The 22,616-nt window shown below is 35.6% G+C and overlaps 1 protein-coding gene across 3 annotated transcripts in view; it reads right to left on the reverse strand.

The window, feature by feature from the left end:
• FILIP1 (filamin A interacting protein 1) overlaps positions 1-22,616 on the reverse strand; it is a 427,722-nt gene that overhangs the window by 276,797 nt on the left and 128,309 nt on the right. For all 3 annotated transcript variants that reach the window (XM_071218557.1, XM_071218554.1, XM_071218555.1), the window contains exons 4-5: positions 19,029-19,076; positions 12,921-13,062 (exon numbers count right to left, since the gene is read on the reverse strand). In XM_071218557.1, the coding sequence (XP_071074658.1) occupies positions 12,921-13,007 (87 nt within the window). In that variant the 5' untranslated portion in view covers positions 13,008-13,062; positions 19,029-19,076. The remainder of the gene's footprint in view (positions 1-12,920; positions 13,063-19,028; positions 19,077-22,616) is intronic.

Raw genomic sequence — 22,616 nt, forward strand, 5'->3', positions numbered from 1 at the left:
GAAATAGTTTCGCTATTAGGGCTTACCTGAGGAAAGGCTCCAGCCAGTGTACTGTTATTGTGTTTAAGTGAAAGGGGACAGAGAAACATTTTCTCCAGAAATAGCTGAAATATGACCTCACTACTGAATACATCTTATGGTAGAAAGAGCTCTGATAGAAAAGAGTCTTTGCTCCGATCCCAACTAGTAGATGATTTAAACAAACGATTTAACTCCCTTTAGCCTGTTCCCTCAGTTGCCAAGTCAGGACAATGGAGCCTAATCTTCACACACACCCTACCACCACCACTGCTGCCAGTCATGGTAAAGAAAACAATGAAAGCCAGTGCATAAGAGTGGAAATGGCGAATGAGTAAAGAGAAGGCAATGGTGTTGTCAGAGCTCACCCAGTCAATTTTCATTGCCTAAAATCACTTTCGTTACCTTAAATTATTTTCTCTACACAAAATGTGCTACTTGTTATAAGCTTTTTTTTTCTAAAAACATCTTTTTATAAATTATGTTTTATTGCTTAGGTTTTTATACTTAATTCTGAACTATTGAAAACAGTGTCAAATATGTAAAAATTAGAAAAGTAGGAATGTTTCTTTATAAAAATTTGCTAATTTAGATATGGATGGTGGTGAAGGTAGCACACATTGTGACACAATTAACAGCACTGAAATACATATCTGAATATGATTAAAAAGGGAAATGTCAAATTGTATATATGGTAACAAAAAATATTTTTTTAAAATCTATGGAACTATACTACACAGAACAGTGAACCCTAAGTTAAACTGTGGACTTTAAGTGTCACTACAATTATAAAAATGTACTATTATCAATTGTAACAAACATTCCACAACAATGCAACTTTTTGGTGGTTGGGTGGTGTATGGGAATGCTGTATTTTATGCCTGATCATTTTTGTAAACCCACAACTTCTCTAATAAAGAAAAATAGACAACTTTAATTGGTTGTAATCTTGCTGGAGGGAAAAAAAAGCACAGTTATAAGACTAAATCTGCTCATTTAAACCAACAAGTAGTATTCTGATATTCTTACTATTCTGCTTTGGCATATGCTTAGAAATTCTGTCATTCTGTAAAGCAGTTGTATTCAAATGTAAATCGACCAACTACATTTGGAAGAAAATGAATGAATGCATGCATTATGGAAGCAAGAGACTTAAAACTACCCATCAAAACCATAAACTTTCAGATGTTTCCAGACTACAATAAATATTTCCAGACTGAGAGTACAAGCTTTGAGGAGGGGGGTGACAGTGATTGGTGGAACAAAACAACTGTCAGCTTGGACTAAAAGAGAGATGGAAAGGAGAGATTGAAGGAGAAACAACTTTAAGATGAAAATAATGGAAGCTGAGATCTGGAATTAAGACATCATCTTGGGCCAAGTAAGGAACCCCACCATGTGTAGAGAGAGTGTGAGTCTGCACCAGCAACTGAAGAGGGTGAATGTTCCCACCTGATGTTTGGGGAGAGTTTTGTTGCTTCAGGGTACAGAGAGGGTGGAGCACATTCCTCAATGACTAGGGCAATTAAAGACAGCACCCATAGGTCTCAGAGGGATGTGCCTGTCCCCACAGTTTAGAGAGGGCCAGATGGTCAACTCATTGCTCTGAGAGGGTTGAGCCTATATACCAGAGGTTAGGGAGAATGTTACCTTCACCTCACTTACTAGGGAGGTTAAGACTCTAACCCAAAGATTGAATAAGGTATTGCAATCACCCCAATTCTCTTTGAGGGTGAGGTCTGGAGCTTCATCGTTACTCAGATGCTTGATGAGGGTGGAACCAAGAAAATGGCCATTGAGCAAGCCTGTGAAAATGGTAGGTCCCATGTGGTCCCAAGGAGAAGAAACCATCATTTTAAGAATGACTCTCAGAATTTGAAATTGATGGAGGATGCCCTGCAGGTTTCCTGACCTGTTCTGGACCCATAACTCATGTTTTCTTCCCAATTTCTCCTTATTGTAATGAAAATGTTTATCCTTTTTCCATTTGTGCATTGGAAGCAGATAAATTGTTTTGTAAGTTTCACAGGTCTATAGCAGATCAGATGTTGACCCAAGACAAACTGTATCTTTAAAGTGATTGCGATGTGGTTCTATACTTAGCATTGCCTGATTTAAGGTTTTTTGAATATTGTAAAGTCTTTTTCAGAGAAATTTAGAGGGTGGAGTATAGCAGTTTGACATTACTGATGAATTCCAAAAAGAAATATTGGATTATGCTTGTAAACTGGTCTTTTCCTCTGGGCATATTAGGGTATATTGGATCCAGAGCCTTTATTTTTATTGATTAAATAATGTTAAGGCTTTAATTGGGCCACATCAGAGAAGAGAGGTTGGAACTGGACCCCCAGGAAGTAAGCACACAGAAGAGCTTGGTTTTGAGGAAAGAGAAGCAAGTCCTGGGAACTCTGAGCACAGAGAGAAGCAAGCCCTGGGAAGAGAGGAACCCAGGAAGCCTGAATCCTAGGAGATACTGGCAGCCATCTTGCTCCAACACATGGAAAAAGACTTTGGTGAGGTAAGTAACTGTGGTTTATAGCCTGGTAACTGTAAGCTTCTACCCCAAATAAACACCCTTTATAAGAGCCAATAGATTTCTGGTATTTTGTATCAGCACCCCTTTGGCTAACTATTAATAATACAGAGCTTATGGAGATTCTCATAAGAGAAGGCCTATTTGAGCAACTGTCATTCTAAACTGAAACCTGAAGGATAAGAAGGCTACACAAACTATAGAGGGAGAGTGTTACTCAGGCGCAGCCTGTCCAAAGGACCCAAAATGAAAAAGAGCACAGAATCTTCAAGAAACATAAAAGAGGCAATCACAAAGCATGGGAAAGAGAAGTTTAGAAAGCTACATCAGAGCCCAGTTGTGGTAGTTTGAGGCTATTGTGGACCCCAGAAAACTATGTTCTTAAGCTAATTTATTCCTGTGTGTGTAAACCTATTATAGGTAGGACTTTTTGATTAAATTACTTCAGTAGGACTAAGGCTGGGTCTTAATCCTCTTAGCAGAGTCCTTTACCCATTTAAAGTGGAGAATTCTTTAACATTGGAACAGTATGATCTGGTTTATATATGTATCTCATTTACTGTTTTAAAAATAGACTGGACAGGACCAAGAATGAAAATGAGGATATAAAGAAGTAGACTATTGCAAAAGTCCAGATGAAAGATTATGGGGGCTTAGCATACAGTGGCATCAATGTAAACAGAAACAAGTGGATTAAAAGTGTATTTTGGAAGAAGAAAATATATTGTTGCTGATAAATTGGAGTTTGGAAGTGAGGGAGACAGTCAAGAATGACTTGTCCTCTGTTATCCTTAATAAATGGAGAATTTGACATGTGCCATGAAGGGTAGAAATAGTCGAACTCCAATGCTTCAACGAGCTTGAATCCAGTTGGCAAAGATAAGACTGATACACATATACACACTTATAAGTTACAAAATATATACACCTATAACTGTAGAGAATAATAATAGCAACAGTTAACATTCACTAAGAATATACTATGTACACAGTACACACATATCATACATACATATCAATTCTCATAACAACTACTAGAATTGGGCATTGTTATCATCCCTATTTTAGACATAGAAAACTGAAATTTAGAGAAGTTAAATAACTAATCCAAAATCACATAGCTTTTAATTGGCAGAACTAGAATTTGGGCCCAAACAGCCTGACTCCATTGCTCATTTGTTTAATCAGTACACTAGATTGCTTTTATGCACATGTAGTAGGATCACAAATTTACCTGCATATTGCAACTTAGATATGCAAAGAAAATTGCAGCTCCTTTATCTTGACTGTAACTGCTCTGATCTCCTTCATAAGCTTTCATCAGCAAGTTAGAGGGGAGAAAACTAACTTTTCTCAATATTGTTTAAAATTTAGCCCCATTCAACAATTTAAACAGGCCCTTTAGGTGATGTTCCAACCTATCTAGAAAAAATAATTCAGACTTCTCAAATTTCTCAGCCTTCTACCACATCCAGGTATGCCAGCACATATGCACATACACACATACACACCTCATTTCTCCAAGATGGTATCTGGGTCTGTGAGGGAGGGCTGTGGTTTATGTGGAGGCAGAGAAACACTGAAGCACCCCAGTCTTGGGCTGTTGTCCAGGGTCGCCTGGTTGCTCCTTGCCCTGCTGGTATCCATGACTGAGCATTGCTATAATCACTCTTGATCTCATCTTTCAGCTTAGTAAAATCTTGGTAATATTCCCTGGCTGATGGAGCCACAGCTCTGCTCTCAGCAGTGCCATGGAGCTCCTCATATTTATGACATAGCCTACACAACTATTATCTTTCTCAATAATCTACCTACCACCTCTATTTGAGGACCACGCCCACCTCAGCAGGACCCAAGGCTAGACTGATATTAAAATTTTATCATCCAAATTGAGAAATTTGTGAGAGTGACAGAAAGATCTATTATAATTACACAGGAACAACTGGGGCAAACTAGGATAGTCTCAAAGTGGGAGATAGGGCAGGTCTACTGGTTCTCAAGTTAGCGGCCTTGTAAGTTCACCTTCTGGAAATTTCAAGAGTTCTTTTATGCAACATAAGATGGGGGAGAGGTCCAGGAAAGCTAAATTTAGAGGATTTTCTCCACCTGCCACATCACACAGACAAGTTTATTTTGTTGTGTTTGAGTTCCAGGTTGTTGTGAGGTAACACAAAAGGCAATCTCTTTAACATTCTAAATAGGAAATAGGCTCCCATGCCACTGTTTAATATCCCGACTCCTCTTCAGGCCTCTTGAGGGAAATGACTCATCTGCAACAGGGGGAGAAGCATCTTCTCTTCACTATGAGAAAACTCTGAGGTTCATGTTCTCTAGACTTCCTCTTGATAATATTAATTCTAAGCTAAAGGACACTGGAAAAACTCTCAACTCCCCCAAAGCCTTGCTTTCAACCCTATTGTCTTGCTAAAGAGCTCCAGTACCTGTCATCTTGCCCTGTACTTAAAACACTCAGTTTTAGAAGTAGAAGACTACAAATGAAAAATGATTTAAGAGGAAGTGGTGGGGGGAAAAGCATTGGTTTAATACTTGCAAAATAAAATAACTATAATATATAGAAGGACATCCATCCTCAGTCATGTTCTGCCTATATTGAGAGTAGTGGTTAATGTCATTCAAAATTATTAAGATTCTTGGGAAGCAGACTTGGACCAGTGGTTAGGGCATCCGTCTACCACATGGAAGGTCTGCGGTTCAAATCCTGGGCCTCCTTGACCCGTGTGCAGCTGGCCCACACGCAGTGCTGATGCGTGCAAGCAGTTCTGATGCACACAAGGAGTGCTGTGCCACGCAGGGGTGTCCCCATGTAGGGGAGCCCCATGCGCAAGGAGTGCACCCCGTAAGGAGAGCTGCCCAGCGCGAAAGAAAGTACATCCTGCCCAGGAATGGCGCTGCACACACGGAGAGCTGACACAAGATAATGCAACAAAAAGAAACACAGATTCCTGTGCCACTGACAACAACAGAAGCAGACAAAGAAGAACACGCAGCAAATAGACACAGAGAACAGACAACTGGGGCAGGGGGGAAAGGGAGAGAAATAAATAAATCTTTTTAAAAAATTATTAAAATTCTTAAGGCAGACTTGTTAAGCCAAATAAACATATACCCTTTAAGAGATACTTGTGAGAACCATTAGATCTTCAAAGGCCAAGTTTCAGCTATTTTCAGATTTAATATCCTGCTCTAAATATTCTAAGTTTCCATGATTTTATCTCTTAAATAAAAAACCAAAAAAAAAACCAATACTATATATTAAATTTCCACTTAGGGCTTCACTTACTCATTCAAGAGTCTCAAACTGAGAAAATTTGTGAAGTTCATTGTTCCACTTAATCCATTTGGTGCCAGTCAGTGGTAATAATTGAATCTCTGTATATATTGTCACTTCATTTTGATGCCCCTAACTAAAAATAGCTCTACCAATATGCAGTGTCCAAATCCAGAAATGTACACAAATGCTGAGTAATCAAGATTTTGGAAGAAACAAACAAGAAAAGACCAGGTGGAGTTTGTCTGGAAAGATTTTATAGTGCTTTTATGATTCATATATCTAAAGGAAAACATCTGAAGCTTCTTTGAAATGTTAAGAATGAACTATTGGAAAACAACTGCACTTCAAACAGTAGCAAAGTATGCAAGGCAGCATCTCACTGGGGGAATAAAAGGAATGTTATACTCACAGTAAATTATTTAGAAAGGAGTAGAAAGTTGAGTTCTACAAGTTTAGAAGAGCTTCTCTTAGCTCAAGTCAAGATACATGCCCAAAACACTGAATTTCTAAGGTATAACTTCTTAGTTGCTTGGATTGCACAACCAAATTATTGCCATAAATACATCTCCATAGTGCATATCCAGATAAGATGGGACTCAGCATTTCTATGGAAATCTGGATAGTTCTGCAAAATATCTCTGAACACTTTGTCTGAATTAAAAGGGGTTTAAAAAGCCACATAAAAAAGGAGACATTCTACATTACAAATTATATAATTATCATTATCAATACATACTCATTGAATATCAACAGGGAACAAAGTTTGTATTTCTAGAATTTAAAAGAAGTTGTGACTTTGTCCTTCCCTTCAAGAATTTCATCTAGTGAGAGATATAAAATTAGAATACATACAAATATAATTAGAATACAAAAAAGTATTAGGACAAAGAATTCTAAATATCATTCACTAATGCAGGAGATTCTGAGAGAGAAAACCCCATTTTATGGAAGCACCTGGGTAAATCAGAGATGAAGATAGATGAATATTACAAAGAGTACACCACAGAGATTAGAATTTTTAATTATTCATGATTCTAATGGCAGAAATTGTGTAGGTAGTTAAAATACACCCATTTGATCTTCAAATTTCATGCAAATTTCAAAATTCCCACACTTTCATATATCATACATCAATTTCCCTAAACCACAGGGTCTAAATCAGGGTTTTATAAATCATTTGACTAAAAATGATTCCAAGTTGTCACAAGGTGGTACTACATGCAAGCTGTTGCTGCTGGGAGAGACAGCCTGGTTTCCATCAGAATCGCAAGTAGAGAGTCACTCACTGGCCCACATTTTTGGAGGCCAGTCTATGACTATAGAAGTATCCTCCAGCAGTCACCAACACCTCATGCCTGATATAAGACACATATACGTCCTCTCCAGCAAACCTAAGACCCACTTTACCTCCACTCATCTTTTAAGCTCCCAGGAGTCCTATCCAAAGGTTAAGGGCCAAGAACCTGCTTTTGTCCCTGGTGCCATACCAGCATGTGGTCCTTAATGCAACTTCCTCGCCCACCCCCACTCTCCAACCTTCTCTCCTTTCTCAGTGGGTCATATGTGTACCAGATAGTGATGTGGTGATTAGATGGCCAAAGATCTATTCACCCATCCCTGCTCTAGGAACTTACTGAGACCTGACACACAGCCCTCTGCTCATGTCTCAACAGAAGGGCAGCAGACCCATGGAAAAATGGGACATCCCTAATGTAAGGAACAGGCAGCAGAAGCCCCTAGTTCCAGGTTCCAGCACTTTTCAGTATTCTCCCTCCCCTACCAGCTGGGTTGCTTTGAGAAAAATAGGATTCTCTGGAAATATTTAGATATTCTATAATATTTCTTATATCTTTAAGAACAGAATCCCTCAAGTACTTTATCAGTCTCTTAGGGACTTTCAGACTTTCTAAAAATTTTTAATGAAGTTATTATATATGGAATTGTGGGATTCCCTGCAATGACTTTCATTCATTTCCATTTCATTGCTCTTTTCTCCTGTCAATCAATGAAACAAAGTGAAGAAGTAGAAGAGAGGCAAAGAAGAATTTGACTCCAACTTATTGAAAAATCAGTGCTCAAATATACAAATGTACAAAAATATGAGGGAAAGCATGGTAAGTATACTAGGTAAGTATATGGTTGGGTGAAGAAGAAAGATGAGGTGAAACCCAACACCTTGTTATGACTGATTTCAGTGAAAGATGCCAGATAGGCTGACAGTTTTATATTGTATCCCCTTTTCTGTGATTAGTGAGATTTGCAAGAAGCTGAATCAAGTCTAAAATAGATACTATATTACAAGATGTGGTGGAGAATACTTGTTTTCCACAAACATCCAGTCTTCCTTTTTCTATAATATTAGAGTTACAGCTAGGTACTGGATTACCAGCTAGCCAGTATTTCCCAAACACCCTTACAGTTAGACATGGCCACGTGACTAAATTTTTTCCATATGAGCTGGAGTGTTGTGTGCCACTTCTAGGTGTGTGCCTTAATGACATAAATTCCTTCCCACACTTTTCCCCTTCCCACTGGCTGGAACCTATATAAGGCACATTCTATTTTGACTACATAAACAAAGAAAATCGCCTAGTGGATGATGGAGCAACAAGATAGAAGCAACCTGAGTTCCTAAGTTACCACATAGAGCAAATCTAATCCACTGGACTATTACAAGAGAAAGAAACGTCTCTGTTCTTTAAGCCACTATATTTTAAGGTCTATTTGTTATAGCAACTTAGCCACATGCTGACTAATTGAAAAAAGGAAGTATGTTATAGGGGAGGGTATAATATTGTAGAAAATATCTTCTAATAAGAGGCAAATTTTTTTTAATTTTAATAACTATCTTTTCTTGAACACTTGGCAAATTATGCTAGTCTTACAAACCCATTACTATTTTCAACATTCTTTGGACTTTGCCTGTGTTTGGTGAACTCACAACTGCCAGTATCTGCAAATTTGTTCCCCGGTGCTCTTTTTCTACCTCTGTGTGGGTACAAACCAAAGTGCTAAAGAATTAATATCCCTGGGAACAGCCCTCAACTAATGAGGTCTGGTGTACTTCCCAGCTCCCTCACTTGTTGGGTAAAGTAATTCTGGGGTGTGTGTTTTTCACCATTTTTCCAGTTTTCCTGCAGTATTAACCTCACTAGTTGCTTTCCTATCCTATCCTCCATTTTCCTTTCCCTATCATATTTCCTTTTCCAATAAATACATTTCACTTGAATACTTACCTTGGGCTCTTTGGCTGGGAAAACCCAAATTAAGACAGACAGCTACTTCATATTTACCATCTGAGCCTCAAAACATTATCCAACATAGCCATTATTATTGGATAGTTTTATGCTATTTTTAATAGATGAGAAAATTGACTTTTTAAGAGGTAAATAACTTAATCAAGGTCAGTTTTAGAACTAAAATTGGAAGAAAAAAATCTCTCAATCAGAGATTTTTATTAATAAACTAGATTCCACCAGAAGTGGAGGTTTTCCAAATTTCTACTGATGCAATATTAGAGGTGATATTAGAAGTGAAAGTTTTATAATTGGAGGATATATTTTATGGAAATTAAACAAAATAGATTTTACATTAAAAGTTCCAAAGGTTATAATATTTTGTGTTAAATAAAACAATTCTAATACTTTTTGCTAGACAAAATATTTTTTAGCCTGAACTAGAAAAAAGGCAATTTTAGCCTATTTGTGAACTCAATTTTATTTAGCATTACTTAAATTAGTCAAATCCTGGTTAGAGATAATTCTGTGGAATAAGTCTGCTTAAGACGGTCTGCATATATTGTTTCTGATAAGAATTTACCTCTTCCTTATCATTTGACAGTGAAAAGGATATTTGTACAAATAAGTTATATGGTTTAAGGGTTACTTCTCAGGAATGTATGCATTTGAACAAAGGATTCAATTTACCTAACTTGTAATTAATTAAATTTTGGTCTTAGAATTTCAGGAATCAGTTAAGAAATAAAATTTATAAATATTTGATGAGACAAATTTACCTTTACTGATGCAAGTATTAATATGACTAATTTTATATAAAGAGAGCAGGCCTCGAGAGGATAGTCAAAATCTGAGGAAACAGTAATTTCTTTTTCCATATATCATAAAAATTTTAATTTGTGCATTCTTTTAGACATTAAGTTAATTGTCTGGCACGAAAAACCCTGCAAAGTTAAAAAAGACAGGCAATACACCACATTAATAGAATGATATTATAAATATTAAGTATTAGAAGATCTTCAAAGAAAAAGCTGTCTGTTTACTTTCACTGCCATTAGATATAATTTAAACATTTCATTCCTAAAAGGATATGCAATATCACATTCAGTCTGGGCAATTGCATTCTTCTCCTGGTCTTAGTGAACTCTGTAGCGTGATCTTCAGCTTTGGTTATTTGAGTTAAGCAAACCCTGTGGTCACACCTGCCTGAGCTGAAGCTAATGTCAATACGGATGGGCATGAAAAAGAATACTAAAAGCCTAAAAACACAGATTATCTTCAGTAAATGAAATATCTTCAGTAAAAGTAAAAACCTTTATTCATGTCAGATTTTTACGGGGAACATTATATCACATGAGGTCTGAAAAAGAATGGAAACCAGAATAAACAGAGCTGTGCATCAAAAATCTTGTCTCACAATAAACACAATTTGGCTAATGTAGTCATATAATTTTTATCCTAAGATTATGGTAATAAAACAGAAGTATGCACATTGGAACACACTTATCTGACTTATAAGAATGAATAAAATTTTACAAACACATAAATGAAAGGTACTTGCCAGAAAATATGCATGCTTTTCATTTGTCCAATGATACACACATGAGAATTTATGAAGTCTAATTAAATAATGAAATAAAGATAGTATGTTCTCAGAGATATTAACTGCCTCCTTTTTCTGTTCAAAAATTTAATATATACATATCTATAAATGCATTTCATCTTAAGTATCTTTCTGCCTTTAAAAAACCATTCAATATTTATTCAATACTCTACAGCATATCCTCATTTCAAACTCTCAGGCTTAAAAAATATTTTATTGAGGATGTTGTACTGCCTGAATGAATTTTAAAACAAAGTTACACATCAAGAGCTCCAGTAATGGGATACTAGTAGTATGATCTTGTGAGGGGTTTTTTAAGTTGACATTTATTGGCAAGGCAAACTTAAATATTTACAAGTGAAATAATACAATCTCTTGGATTTGCTTTAAAAATACTTCAGATACTTCAGAAAAATAAAAGGTTGGAGGATATAGATGAAACAGGAATGTAGAATGTTGATAATTACTGAAGTTGGTTCATGGGTACACATTACATATTATTCCCTCCTTCTTTTGTGAATATTTAAATATAGAAACAGCTAAATTTTTCTTTAATAAGTTCAAGGGCTATCTTAAAGTTCTTATAACAAATTAACATTAATAATAAAAACATCTTTTTAGAAAAGTAGTATATGCTCGTTTTGTATTCTATATTTTTGGCAGACCCGCCAAATTTAATTAAAACCTTTTAGATCCATCCTGAATTAAAACCATCATAAAAATATCTTCCATTGTCACTTTAAAGCATAAAATCAAAATTATATCATCCTTATTTATATATACATATATATTAAATTTTGTATACTTATGTATTTCACTGCTGCAGTTCCTAATGTTCTTGTTTAAATAGAGATTGCATGATCTTTAGTGTTAGTAATATTTTCTTGTTTTATTCTTTTATTATGGGAAATTTTAAACACACACAAAAGAAGGGTATTATAATTATTCAGTGAAATCCCAGGCATGTTTTGACAACCCAGTAAACTTGTAAGCAGTGCTCTTTGCACAGAAGTTTTGGCCAATTTTCTGACAAAATTTTTAAGCACTATTGGTTGATTCGTGTTCTTAACATCTGGTCAATAATATATAAAACAATTACTGGATTAAATGTATTTTGTTTTCAACAAGACTGGGTGTTATACCATCATACACTAACCTGAACCCCATGCACATGTTCTTACCTTGACGAATGGTGCTTGGGAGCCACCTGGTGGCTATCTGCCATCATACAGCAGCTGCTATGAAAAAATGAGTAGGGTTTTTCTCTGATCCTCTGACAGGAGGAAACCCTCGCACCAGCCTGACATTCCAAGTGACAGATTTTAAAAAGACATTATTTTCTAGACAAACAGATCACCTTCCCAGAGACTATAGAACCCTGAGCCTAATAAACACAATAAACTCCATATTTTGAAATATATAAACTGCCATGTAGAAGCTGAGCCTGCCCTGCAGACTACTCATGTCTTTACTTTAAATCAGTTTTATTAAGATAGTTTATGTACAATAAATTTCATCCTTGTTGTTGTACAGTTTTAAATGTTTTAACAAATTCATACAGTCATGTTATCAGTACCACAGTTAAGTTATAGAATATTTCTATCTCCTCCCCCGCAAAAAAAAATTCTCTTGTGCCATTTTGTTGTTAACCCCTCTTCCTGCCCTCAGGAGGAAACCATGTCTTCTTCTGCCCTATAGTTTTGCCTTTTCCAGAATGTCATATGAATAGGATCATAAAGTATATAGCTTTTTGAGTCTAGCGTCTTTCATTTAGCATAACACATTCAAGATTCATCCATGTTATTGTGTTTATAGTTCACTCCTTTTTATTGCTGAGTAGTATTCTATTATTTGGATATACTACAGTTTGTCCATCCATTCACCAGTTGAAGAATATTTGAGTTGTTTCCTGTTTTAATGGTTATAAATAAATCTGCCATAAACATTCACATTCAAATTTTTGTGGGAACCACAGCTTTCATTTCTCTTGGATAAATAACTAAGAGGGAGATTGTTGGCTTACTAACTTTAAAAGAAGCTGTCAAACTGTTTTCCAAAGTGACTGCATCATTTTGCACTCCCACCATCACTGTATGATGAGTTCCAGTTGCTCTGCATCTTCGCTGGCTCTTGTGTTATAATATTGCCTTTTGAATAAACACAGCAAGCCCACCCATGCTACCGAGTAAATTCTCCCCATGGCCAGGGAGCAAGGTCTGCCCATCCATCCACGCTTACCTGAATATCACTGATGGATCTTCCAATAAGAATCTGCCAGTGCCCAAGACTTTGCCATGCCTCTTCCATACAGCCATGTGTGAGCATTCCTCTTTATGATGTCTCAAGACCCTTGTAAATGCTCCTGAAATAGAGTGGGGTCCTGGAAGACCAAAGGAACAATGGTGGTATGGTAGAAAAAGCTCTGATACCCGTGATAAAAAATGTAGAGCACAAAGCCCAAGTCCTGAAAAATCAGTGGGTGCTTAATAAATATGATTTGCAGAGTTCCTTCTATTGAACATTAGGTTCATTTCTCTCTCATTTGTATAAACTGTATTAGGAAGATCAGGATACCTCATCTTGTCCGATCATTGCTTTTCTACTTCTGAACCTCCAGACAAGTTTTCTGCTGCCCATGCCTTTCCTTGATCCTCATCTAACCAAATGTTTTTATTATTCAAAGTTTGCTATAATAGGCTCTGAAGTGCCTTTCTATCTTCATTTGTCTCCATATACTCCTTTTTCCCATGCGTCAGTCACAACTCAGCTGCTCTTCCCCACTTCTGAATCTTCCTTCTCTCAAAGTCATATTCGTCCTCTGAGTATTAGCTTAAAGCCTACATATTCCATGAGTCCAAATGTTTGAGAATATACCCTTTTCACCTCCTACACACTCTTCACTTTATGATGTCAACCTTGTTATTTATAAGTGTAGGCACATCTGCCTGTATATCAGTAGTTCTTAATTGATTGCAATTAGAATCATATTAAGAGTTTTTTTTAAAATAGGTAATGATGGGGGTCCAACTCCCAGAGATCCTAACTTAATAAGTCTGGAATAGGGCAAAATGGATGAATAATTTTTAAAAGTTCCATGGGTGCTTCTAATTTGAGCAAGGTTGAGAACTACTAGGGTAGATTGTCAGTTCCTGAAAGGCAAGAGTGATATCTTCTCCATCTTTGAGGAAACACATCTTGGACATACTAAAATTTCAACAAATGCAGAAGAATTGTAGCAACTCCAGAATTTAAATGTTTATTTTTAAATGAGTCAAGAATTGTCCCAATTGCAAGATCATATCCATAGTCTGTACTAAGAGTATGCCATTGCCCCATTCCCCCAAAAGAATAACTGAGGGTACCAAGAGCTTATTTTCCATTCAGTTCAAGGCAACTCAATAATATAATTCAGTAGACAGATTTTTTTATAAAGATCTACATTATGGCACATTCATAAATATAAAACAACATATATATAAGGGTATTAATTACAGTATTATTTATAATAGGAAAATATTGGAAATAATCCAATGCCCACTCACAGAAGACTGGTCAAATAAATTATACTGTGAAATACTATACAGTAATTAAAAAGTAAATAATAGAGGAGATCTTTATGAATGATATGAAGTGATGTCCAGGTAATATTAAGTGAAAGGGTTAAAAAAGAAATTTTAAGTCTATTATATACTACTTATTATGTACAAAGGAAAGGCAAATATATAAATTTGCTTGCTTTGGCAAAAAGTACAGGAAGTAGAAACAAAAAAATTGATGAAATGTTTACCGACAGAGAATGGGTGGGAATGGATTAGAAGAAATAGAGATGGGGTGACACTTCTTTAAACATACCATTTTATATAGCTTCAACCTTTGAACAATGAAAATGTTTTTGCATAATCAAAAATTAAAATAAATAAAAATACAGTAAAAAAAACAGTTGAATGCAAACAGAAACAGATGAGCCTAAATGTATCAAAATTATAACCAAACAGAAAAAGGTTAATTCAAGTAATTTTTGAACCCATTATTCTAACAGTAAATCCTTAGTGTATATATTCTAAGGACAAAAAGAAAAGAAATTTTAACTTTACTTAGTAAATGTATTATAGTTTTGATATATATTGAAATTTTGAAACTATTTTATGTTTATTATAGAGCAGAGTAAATAAGTTTAATAGTGTTACTATAAACCAAGATTTTCATCATCAGAGGAAAACAAGTATATAAAAGTGTGTGTATGTGTAGATGTTTATTTTATAATTTATATAATAAAAAATGTTAGAGAAAACCTAAATTTAAACTTAAATTGTATTAGTTTAAAAATTAATTTTTCAAAAAAGCAATCCTTAAAACTTGAAAACTTGAAAATTAAATTATATACAATTTGTGGTACAACCACATAGAAAGGAACTTTTCCAAATGACTTTAAAACAGAATTTGACTGTATATCTCTAGAAGAATAAAACTCTTATCAGTAATCATACAGTGGGTAAAAGCATTATATTGAGATTGTTATGCAAGTCATGCAGAATAAGGCAAATAAATAATTATATGAAATAATTCTTTCATCCTTGGTGTCACTGAAAACTAGAATTCTTGGCAAGAAATGCAGAAGTAAGACAGAAGAGTTTAGTTTTAAAAAAAAAGAAACATAAAGCTGCAGTCTTAAATTAGAATTTGAAGTATTAGTATGAACTCAATATATCATTTACAGGGGAGCAATGTGGCTCAAGCAATTGGGTGCCCACCTCCCAAATGGGAGGTCCTGGGTTCGATTTCTGATGCTTCCTGAGAAAGACAAGCAGACAGACAAGGGAGCCATTTGGGGAGAGGGGTAATAAAATTTTTTTAAAAATAATAATAAAATAAAATTATTTTTAAAAAGATTTATTTACCTTAAAAAGAAATTCTTAGCTCTTTCCACTGAGAAGTTCTAGAAACAATGGCAATTCACAGACTATGGTAAATGAAATACCAGTCACACTAAAAGAAACCAAAGCTTTTTGAAGAAGTAGCTGACTCCAGGGATAGAATAAGGATAGCCTTGAAGATCTGTACTGAAGGCAAGAAAGTGCTCAGAGATTAATGGAGTCCTGTCTTGATTCAAAGAGGCATCCACTCTCTAAATCTGGGATAATTTGAGCATCAAAAAGAATAAAAACAGCAATGAATTAAAACAGGTCATTTTGAAAATAGAGTTATGAGTCCTTCATAGTACTCAAAAGACGTAGAGAGGAAAGATGGAGGAGGATGAAATTCTTCCTTATAGAAGAATGACAGCTAATAATTACAAAGAACTGATTTAGGCAAGAATCGTTCATGGTCAATAAAGTAGTAGGTTAAAGGATGATGAGGAACAAGATATTCACATGGTCTTTAAGTATCACACTATGAGTACTTACTAATTTCAAAGAGGAAACTGTATCTTTCAAATGGAGCCTTAACTACTTAATTATACTTCACACCAGCAATGAGAAGACAATCTGACATATTAAACCTCTTGATGTGATGCAATTAGAAGTACACAACATCACCTATGATTCAGCTTTACCAAAAGATCCAGGAGTTCTTCATCTTTTTCGTTCCATGGACCCCTTTGCCAGTCAGGTGAAAGCCACTGACCCGTTACTAAGTCCACACTATACTATGTATTATTTAGTAAATATATCACACCTGCACCAACATGTCCCCACAAGTATAATGTTTTTATGAATTTCAATTCAAGGTAATGGACCCCTTGTTAAGAACCCCTGGTTTAACCAGAATCTAAGCCAGAGGAAATAAAAAGACAAATCGAGAATGTGGTACATTCTAAACAATAACTACTTTGAACTCTTCAAAAAAGACAGTATCATGAAAAAAACAAACAAGAGAGAGGACATATCCTAGATTGAGAAGACATAAGTTACGTTTAGTTTTATGTGTCAACTTAGTTAGGCTATAGTAGCCAGTTATTCAATCAAACACTAATCTAGATGTTGCTGTAGAGGTATTTTGTAGATGTAGTTAAATCTACAATCAACTGACAAGTGAAAGAGATTATTCTCCACAATGTGAATGGGTCTTATGCATTCAGTTGAAAAGTCTTAAGAGCAACACTGAGTTTCCCTGAAGAAATTCTGCTTCAAGACTTCAGCATCCGCTCCTACCCTACATGTGTAGGGTAAATGTGTAGGCTGCCCTACACATTTCAGACTTCTCAGGCTCTATACTTGTATAAGGCATTTTGTGAAATAAATAAATATACAGACACATACACACAAATATACACACATATAACAGACTGCTTCTGTTTCTCTGGAGCACCCAAACTGATAAAACAACCAAATGCAATGTGTAAAACTTGATAATATCCTAGATCAAAAAACAAAAACAGCTATGAAAGTTATTTTGTATACATTTGGGGAAACTTGAATATGAACTGTGGATTAGACAATCTATGAAAGTATTGTTTTCTTTGGAATGATAATGGCAGGGGAATATCCTTATTTAGGAAGTGCAGGCTGAAATGTCATGATGTCAACTTATTTTCAAATGGTTCATGAAAAAATATAAAAGATGTATAAATTATACACATATTAATTGTATATAATAGACATTTATATATAATAATATACATGAACAATTTAAAGCTGGATTGATGTCCATTGTACTTGACTTCCAAATTTCTGTAAGATTAAAATATCTCAAAATAAAAAGTTGGAGGACAAAAGAACTATATAATGTGCTAACTGGATGTTATAAAACAGAAAAATGATATAAGGTCAGAAAAAAAACATAAATATCACAAGTTTCAAAGGATGGAGATAACACCTTCCACTGTGGAGATCAGGAAAGATATTATGGAGGGAATAGCATTTTAAAACGTAGACATTTTGAGCTGAGAAGGACCTTAGAAATCATCTAATTTAAATCCCTCATTTTATAAACAAGAAACCATGACTCTGGTAGGCTAAGCGGCTTGTCCAAATTCAACAAACATTTAGTACAAAGCTGTAGATTCTAAAATCCATAATCTACAGTCATTTTCCACAAATCCATCTTAATAATTAATTATTGTGTACTACTATGTGCCAAGTGCTACTGTTCTGCATTTGAGAAGAACCAAGAAGGACATGCTAAATAAGGAAATGTATTTAAAACTCAATCATTACAAGTTTCAAAATAAAATTTAAAACCAGCTGAACAAAACGGGAGCAAGAAATTCGCTGACAGATATAACAGGGAAGAACAGGGATAAAGACTGCAAAGGAATCTTAGGCACCATTGGAACCAAACTCAAACTGTGTTTTCATATTTCTCTTCATATTTTGTCTTTACTTTCCCTCTGTGTAGGTCTCAGTGTTTCTATTTGAAGACAGGTTTTCTCAATGTCACATAGGATGGATACAGTCACAAAAACTCCAGAACTACATCTTTTCAGTTCAGCAACCCGAGAAAACTGAAAGCTTCTCTCTCAGTGTCAATATATAAAAATCCATAGAAGGGTGGAAACAAACTGAGTGTCCATTGACAGATGAATAAACAAAATGTGCTATATACATACACTGGAATATTATTCAACCATAAAAAGGAATTAAATTCAGACACATTCTAAAACATGGTTAAAATTTGAAAATATTATGTTAAGTGAAATAAGCCAGACACAAAAGGACAAATATTGTATTATTCCACGAGACAAAAAGATTATAAATTATGAGGGGCTGGGGGAAGGGCAAATGGTGTACATCATTGATGGGTACAAAGTTTCTGTTTTGGGTGATAAGAAAGATTTGGTAATGGGTGATGGTGGTGGTGGAAGCACAAGATTGTAAACGTAATTAATGTCCCTAAATTGTACAGTTAAAAATGGTTAAAATAACAAGTTTTATAGTTTATACTTTACCATAATAAAAAATAAGTTTTAAAAAAACAGCAGTCATTGAAGAGAAGCTAAATAAATTTTCATTCACTCTCTCTTTTGCTGAATCTCACAGATTTTAGAGGTTAATCTATACATTTTTAAGTGCTTCTCATCTTACAATACCTAGTTTCAATACCATATTAACAATGAAATGATGCATTCTTTATGGCATAAATACTGATACCTAAACAGATCTGAAAAGAAATCCTAATTTTTTAGAAGATTGATTTAAGAGCTAATAAATATATACATTTCTTTTTACCACTTAGCTAATAGTCATAAATCTAATTTTGAAAAATCAAATATTCCCATTCAAACCTCTCTTACTAATTCTCAAAACCAAAATAGAGCAGCATTAGCATAAGCAACATTTATCAGATATCATTAATGACCCAAAAACAACAAAAGAAGTCAGATAAATATTAGAGTGAAACTCTTACCACAGCCACTGTCACTGCTTTCCAAAAGCTCCTAGGCATTGTATTATGCTAAAAAATTCAAAGAAGGAAAATTTTAGAATTTGTTCCTATATTTTTAAGTAGACAACAGAAATTATCTTTGTGTTCAAATTGTGTTTCCTTAGTTCAAAAGCAAAATAAAAAATGATAACATTCAAATATTTTCCTCCACTTTGCAATTTTCATTGTTCTCCCAGCCTATTTGATATGCAGCTTTAATTGTCATTCTATGTGGGAAGTATTGTCGCCTACCAAAATATGTACTTTATTTTGTCAGACAGGAGATTCAGAAAAAAACAAGTACGACTATTTTCATTTTCATTAGTGGGAGTCAAATCTACATTGAAGAAATATTTGTCATGCTCACCACATTTTTGTCACATACTTGTCTCACAGAGTCAAGTAGGCTCTCTCTGTACAACTTAAGAAGAAAGAAGAATGGCTGCTATGTATAATGCTAAAGAAATACTCCCTGCTGACTGACTTCCCTCCCACAGGATTGCCAGGCCAATCTTTCTAAAATATAAGTTTTCAATTCTGAACCTTGCTCAAAATTTCCTAATTCTCCCTTTTGTCTCCTACTTTACATCCAGGCTCTCCAGCCCGCTTCCACCTATTCCCCTAAAAGCACCTGGTAACAAGGCCAGACTTCCCTACCTCTGTACATTTGCTCAATCTGCTCCAGCTGCTTAGAATTAATTTTATCCAAACCTAATCATCTTTAAAGAACCAGCTCAAGCCCTCTCTCTTTCATAAAACTGTTCTGAGGCCCGGTAACTCTATACTGACTCTGAATGCCCATAGCAGCTCTTGTCTGGACCTTTCTTTTGGCACTAAATAAAATACTGTTTTGCACTTTTGCCATTTCAAGAAAACATGTCTTTTTTATGATCCACCTCCTACTCTGATTGCTGAAAAACAAAAAATGTGGTATTGTGGTAGCAAAAATGATAATGACATTTGTGGTAGAATGCATTATTATTTGCAAGTATTCAATCCATCCTTCTCTGTGAATGAAATATGTCTCCCCCCATCCATCAACTTTGGGCTTGGACATAGGACTTACTCTGACCAATGGAATACTTTCTTTACATTCATTCCAGACAGAAGCTTTTAGAGGAATTGCAAGTTTCCAACAGTTTCCTAGCTCCTGTGCCCCTCTGCCCTAAGAAGAGCACCTCACACTTAGGGTTCTCTTTTAGTTCAGTTCCCAAAATAAAGAGATACTCAAACTGCAACTACTGAGAATTTGACATTGTTTCTTATACAGTGAAAGTCAACTGATACTTAATAGTTAATATTTAGCAGACATTATGTTATGTATCCACAAATTCTCATTTTACTGTCACTATACTCCTATATGATAGGTACTTTATTATCCCCACTTTACATATAAATGAAGATAAGACAGGGAAAGTGACTAACCCCAAAACACACAGAGTTGTAAGATTTTTAAATCAGACACATCTGGCTTTGAGGTTAAATTCTGCTAATCTAATATAGTATCAGAGGCAAGATACAATTTCACTAAAACTAGTATTCTCATCTCTAAAATGGCCAAGTAAGATGTTATCAGGTCAATTCTTTCATGAATATCAGTGAAAAACTCTAGACAAAAAAGTAAACAAACAAAAGTCAAAAAATGACCTAAAGTCATAGGAAAGTGAACAAAAGCAGGAAGATTCTGAAAGAATCAAAACGTGTAAAAAGGACCAGACTATGTTGAGTTTCCCTTTGTGACATATTTTAGCCTAAAGACAGCTAAAGTCAGCCTGTATAATGTGACTCAACCTCTAATAGAAAACAGTATTTCTGTTTTGAAGAATTAGAAAACAGAATTCATGGCAACTACACACCTTGGAAAGTGAAGGGGAACCTGAGAGGGAACCAGAAAGGGAGAACACCAAATTCTGTTTATAAATTCTGCCCAAGTCATGAACCATAAACACATGAGGCAGAATCCAAGCACCTTGGCTAAAGACAAAAGAACTATACTAAGATTTAAGCTGCTGGCCCTGAAAAAGAGTTGATGGTTGGAGAAGGGAAAAAAACCTATTAACACTCTGGGAAAATGAAATAGAATTTAGAGTCTTCACTACATAACATTCTACAACATCCAGGATACAACCCAGAATTGCTTGGCATATGAAGAAGCAGGAAAACATGACCCATTTTCAAGAGACAAGACCATGAAACAAGATCCACTCCCAAATAATATAGACATTGAAATTAATAAGGTTTTTAAAGCAGCTTTTATAACTCTGCATATTGAAATAAAAGAAAACACTCCTGCATTAGTGAAAACATAGTGAAACTCAATAAAGAAATAAAAACTATTTAGAAATGTGGCCACTCTCTAAGCCAAACTCAGCATATAAATGCATTACTTTCCCTCCATGTGGGACATGACCCCCAGGGATGAGCCTCCCTGGCGCCAAGGGATTACAACCAAGCACCAGCTGGTGATGCAACTAGAATAAGCTTATATGGCTAAGAGACTTCAAAATGGGTCAGGAGGTCATCAGAGGGGTTGCATTTATGCACATCTCAGCAGCAACTCAGTGATAGCCAAAGTAGACACAACCCTAGATAGTGTTGCTCCTGAGGGCTATGGAGACATCCAGGTTCTATGGTCATAGGAAATAGCTCTGGAGTTGAGTGCCTTGCCAGTGGGCCCTACTTTGGAATGTGTGCTCCTGAATGTGATGGAGTTAGACTCAGATGTGACTTCTCTACACATGCCTCTTCTGTCCCTCTTATTGAACCTGTGGTTGACTCTGGGGTTGGTGTATTCCCAGAAGACTTGAATCTCTGGGCTGTCCATGTGCCAGCTGGGCCCTGAGCCTCAGCAGAGTTGTAACACCTACTCTCCAGTTCGTTGGACTTACCCAGGTCAGCTAATAAGGAGGTGAGGATGGCCAACCACCACACCAAGGAACTGAGAGAGTCTACAACCGCAAGCAAGAGAATCTAAGCCATCAGCCATGTGAGATCTAAGCCCCCTCTCAATTTAGAGGTGAAGTGGCATTGCCATCCCAGGATCCTCAGGATGGAGGAATAAAATATGATTAGAGTGGACTTACTGGTATTATACTATAGAATTATTGTGACTGTAGCAATGGAAGAAATTATATCATTGATGTGGAGACAGTGGTCACAGGAGTTGCTGAAGGCAGGGAAAGGGAAAAAGAGGTCCAATATGGGGGCATTTTTGGGACTCGGAATTGTCCTGAATGATATTGCAGGGACAGATGCAGGACATCATATATCCTGCCATAACCCACTGAGTGAACTGGGAGAGAGTGTAAACTACAATGTATAGTAGTTTACACATTATATAAACTACTATACATTTCCATGCTGTGTAGCAGTGCTCCAAAACGTATTCATCAAATGTAATGAAATATCACACTAATGAAAGAAGTTGTTGAGGTGAGGGGAGTGGGGGATGTGAGGAAAGGGGTCTGTGGGAGCCTCTTATATTTTTTAATGTAACATTTTGTGTGATCTATGTATCTTTAAAAAGAAAAAAATGATTTAAAAAAACTATTAAAAAGGAACCACAAGGAA

This window comes from Dasypus novemcinctus, chromosome 11, assembly GCF_030445035.2.
Source record: "Dasypus novemcinctus isolate mDasNov1 chromosome 11, mDasNov1.1.hap2, whole genome shotgun sequence".
Lineage (NCBI taxonomy): Eukaryota > Metazoa > Chordata > Mammalia > Cingulata > Dasypodidae > Dasypus > Dasypus novemcinctus.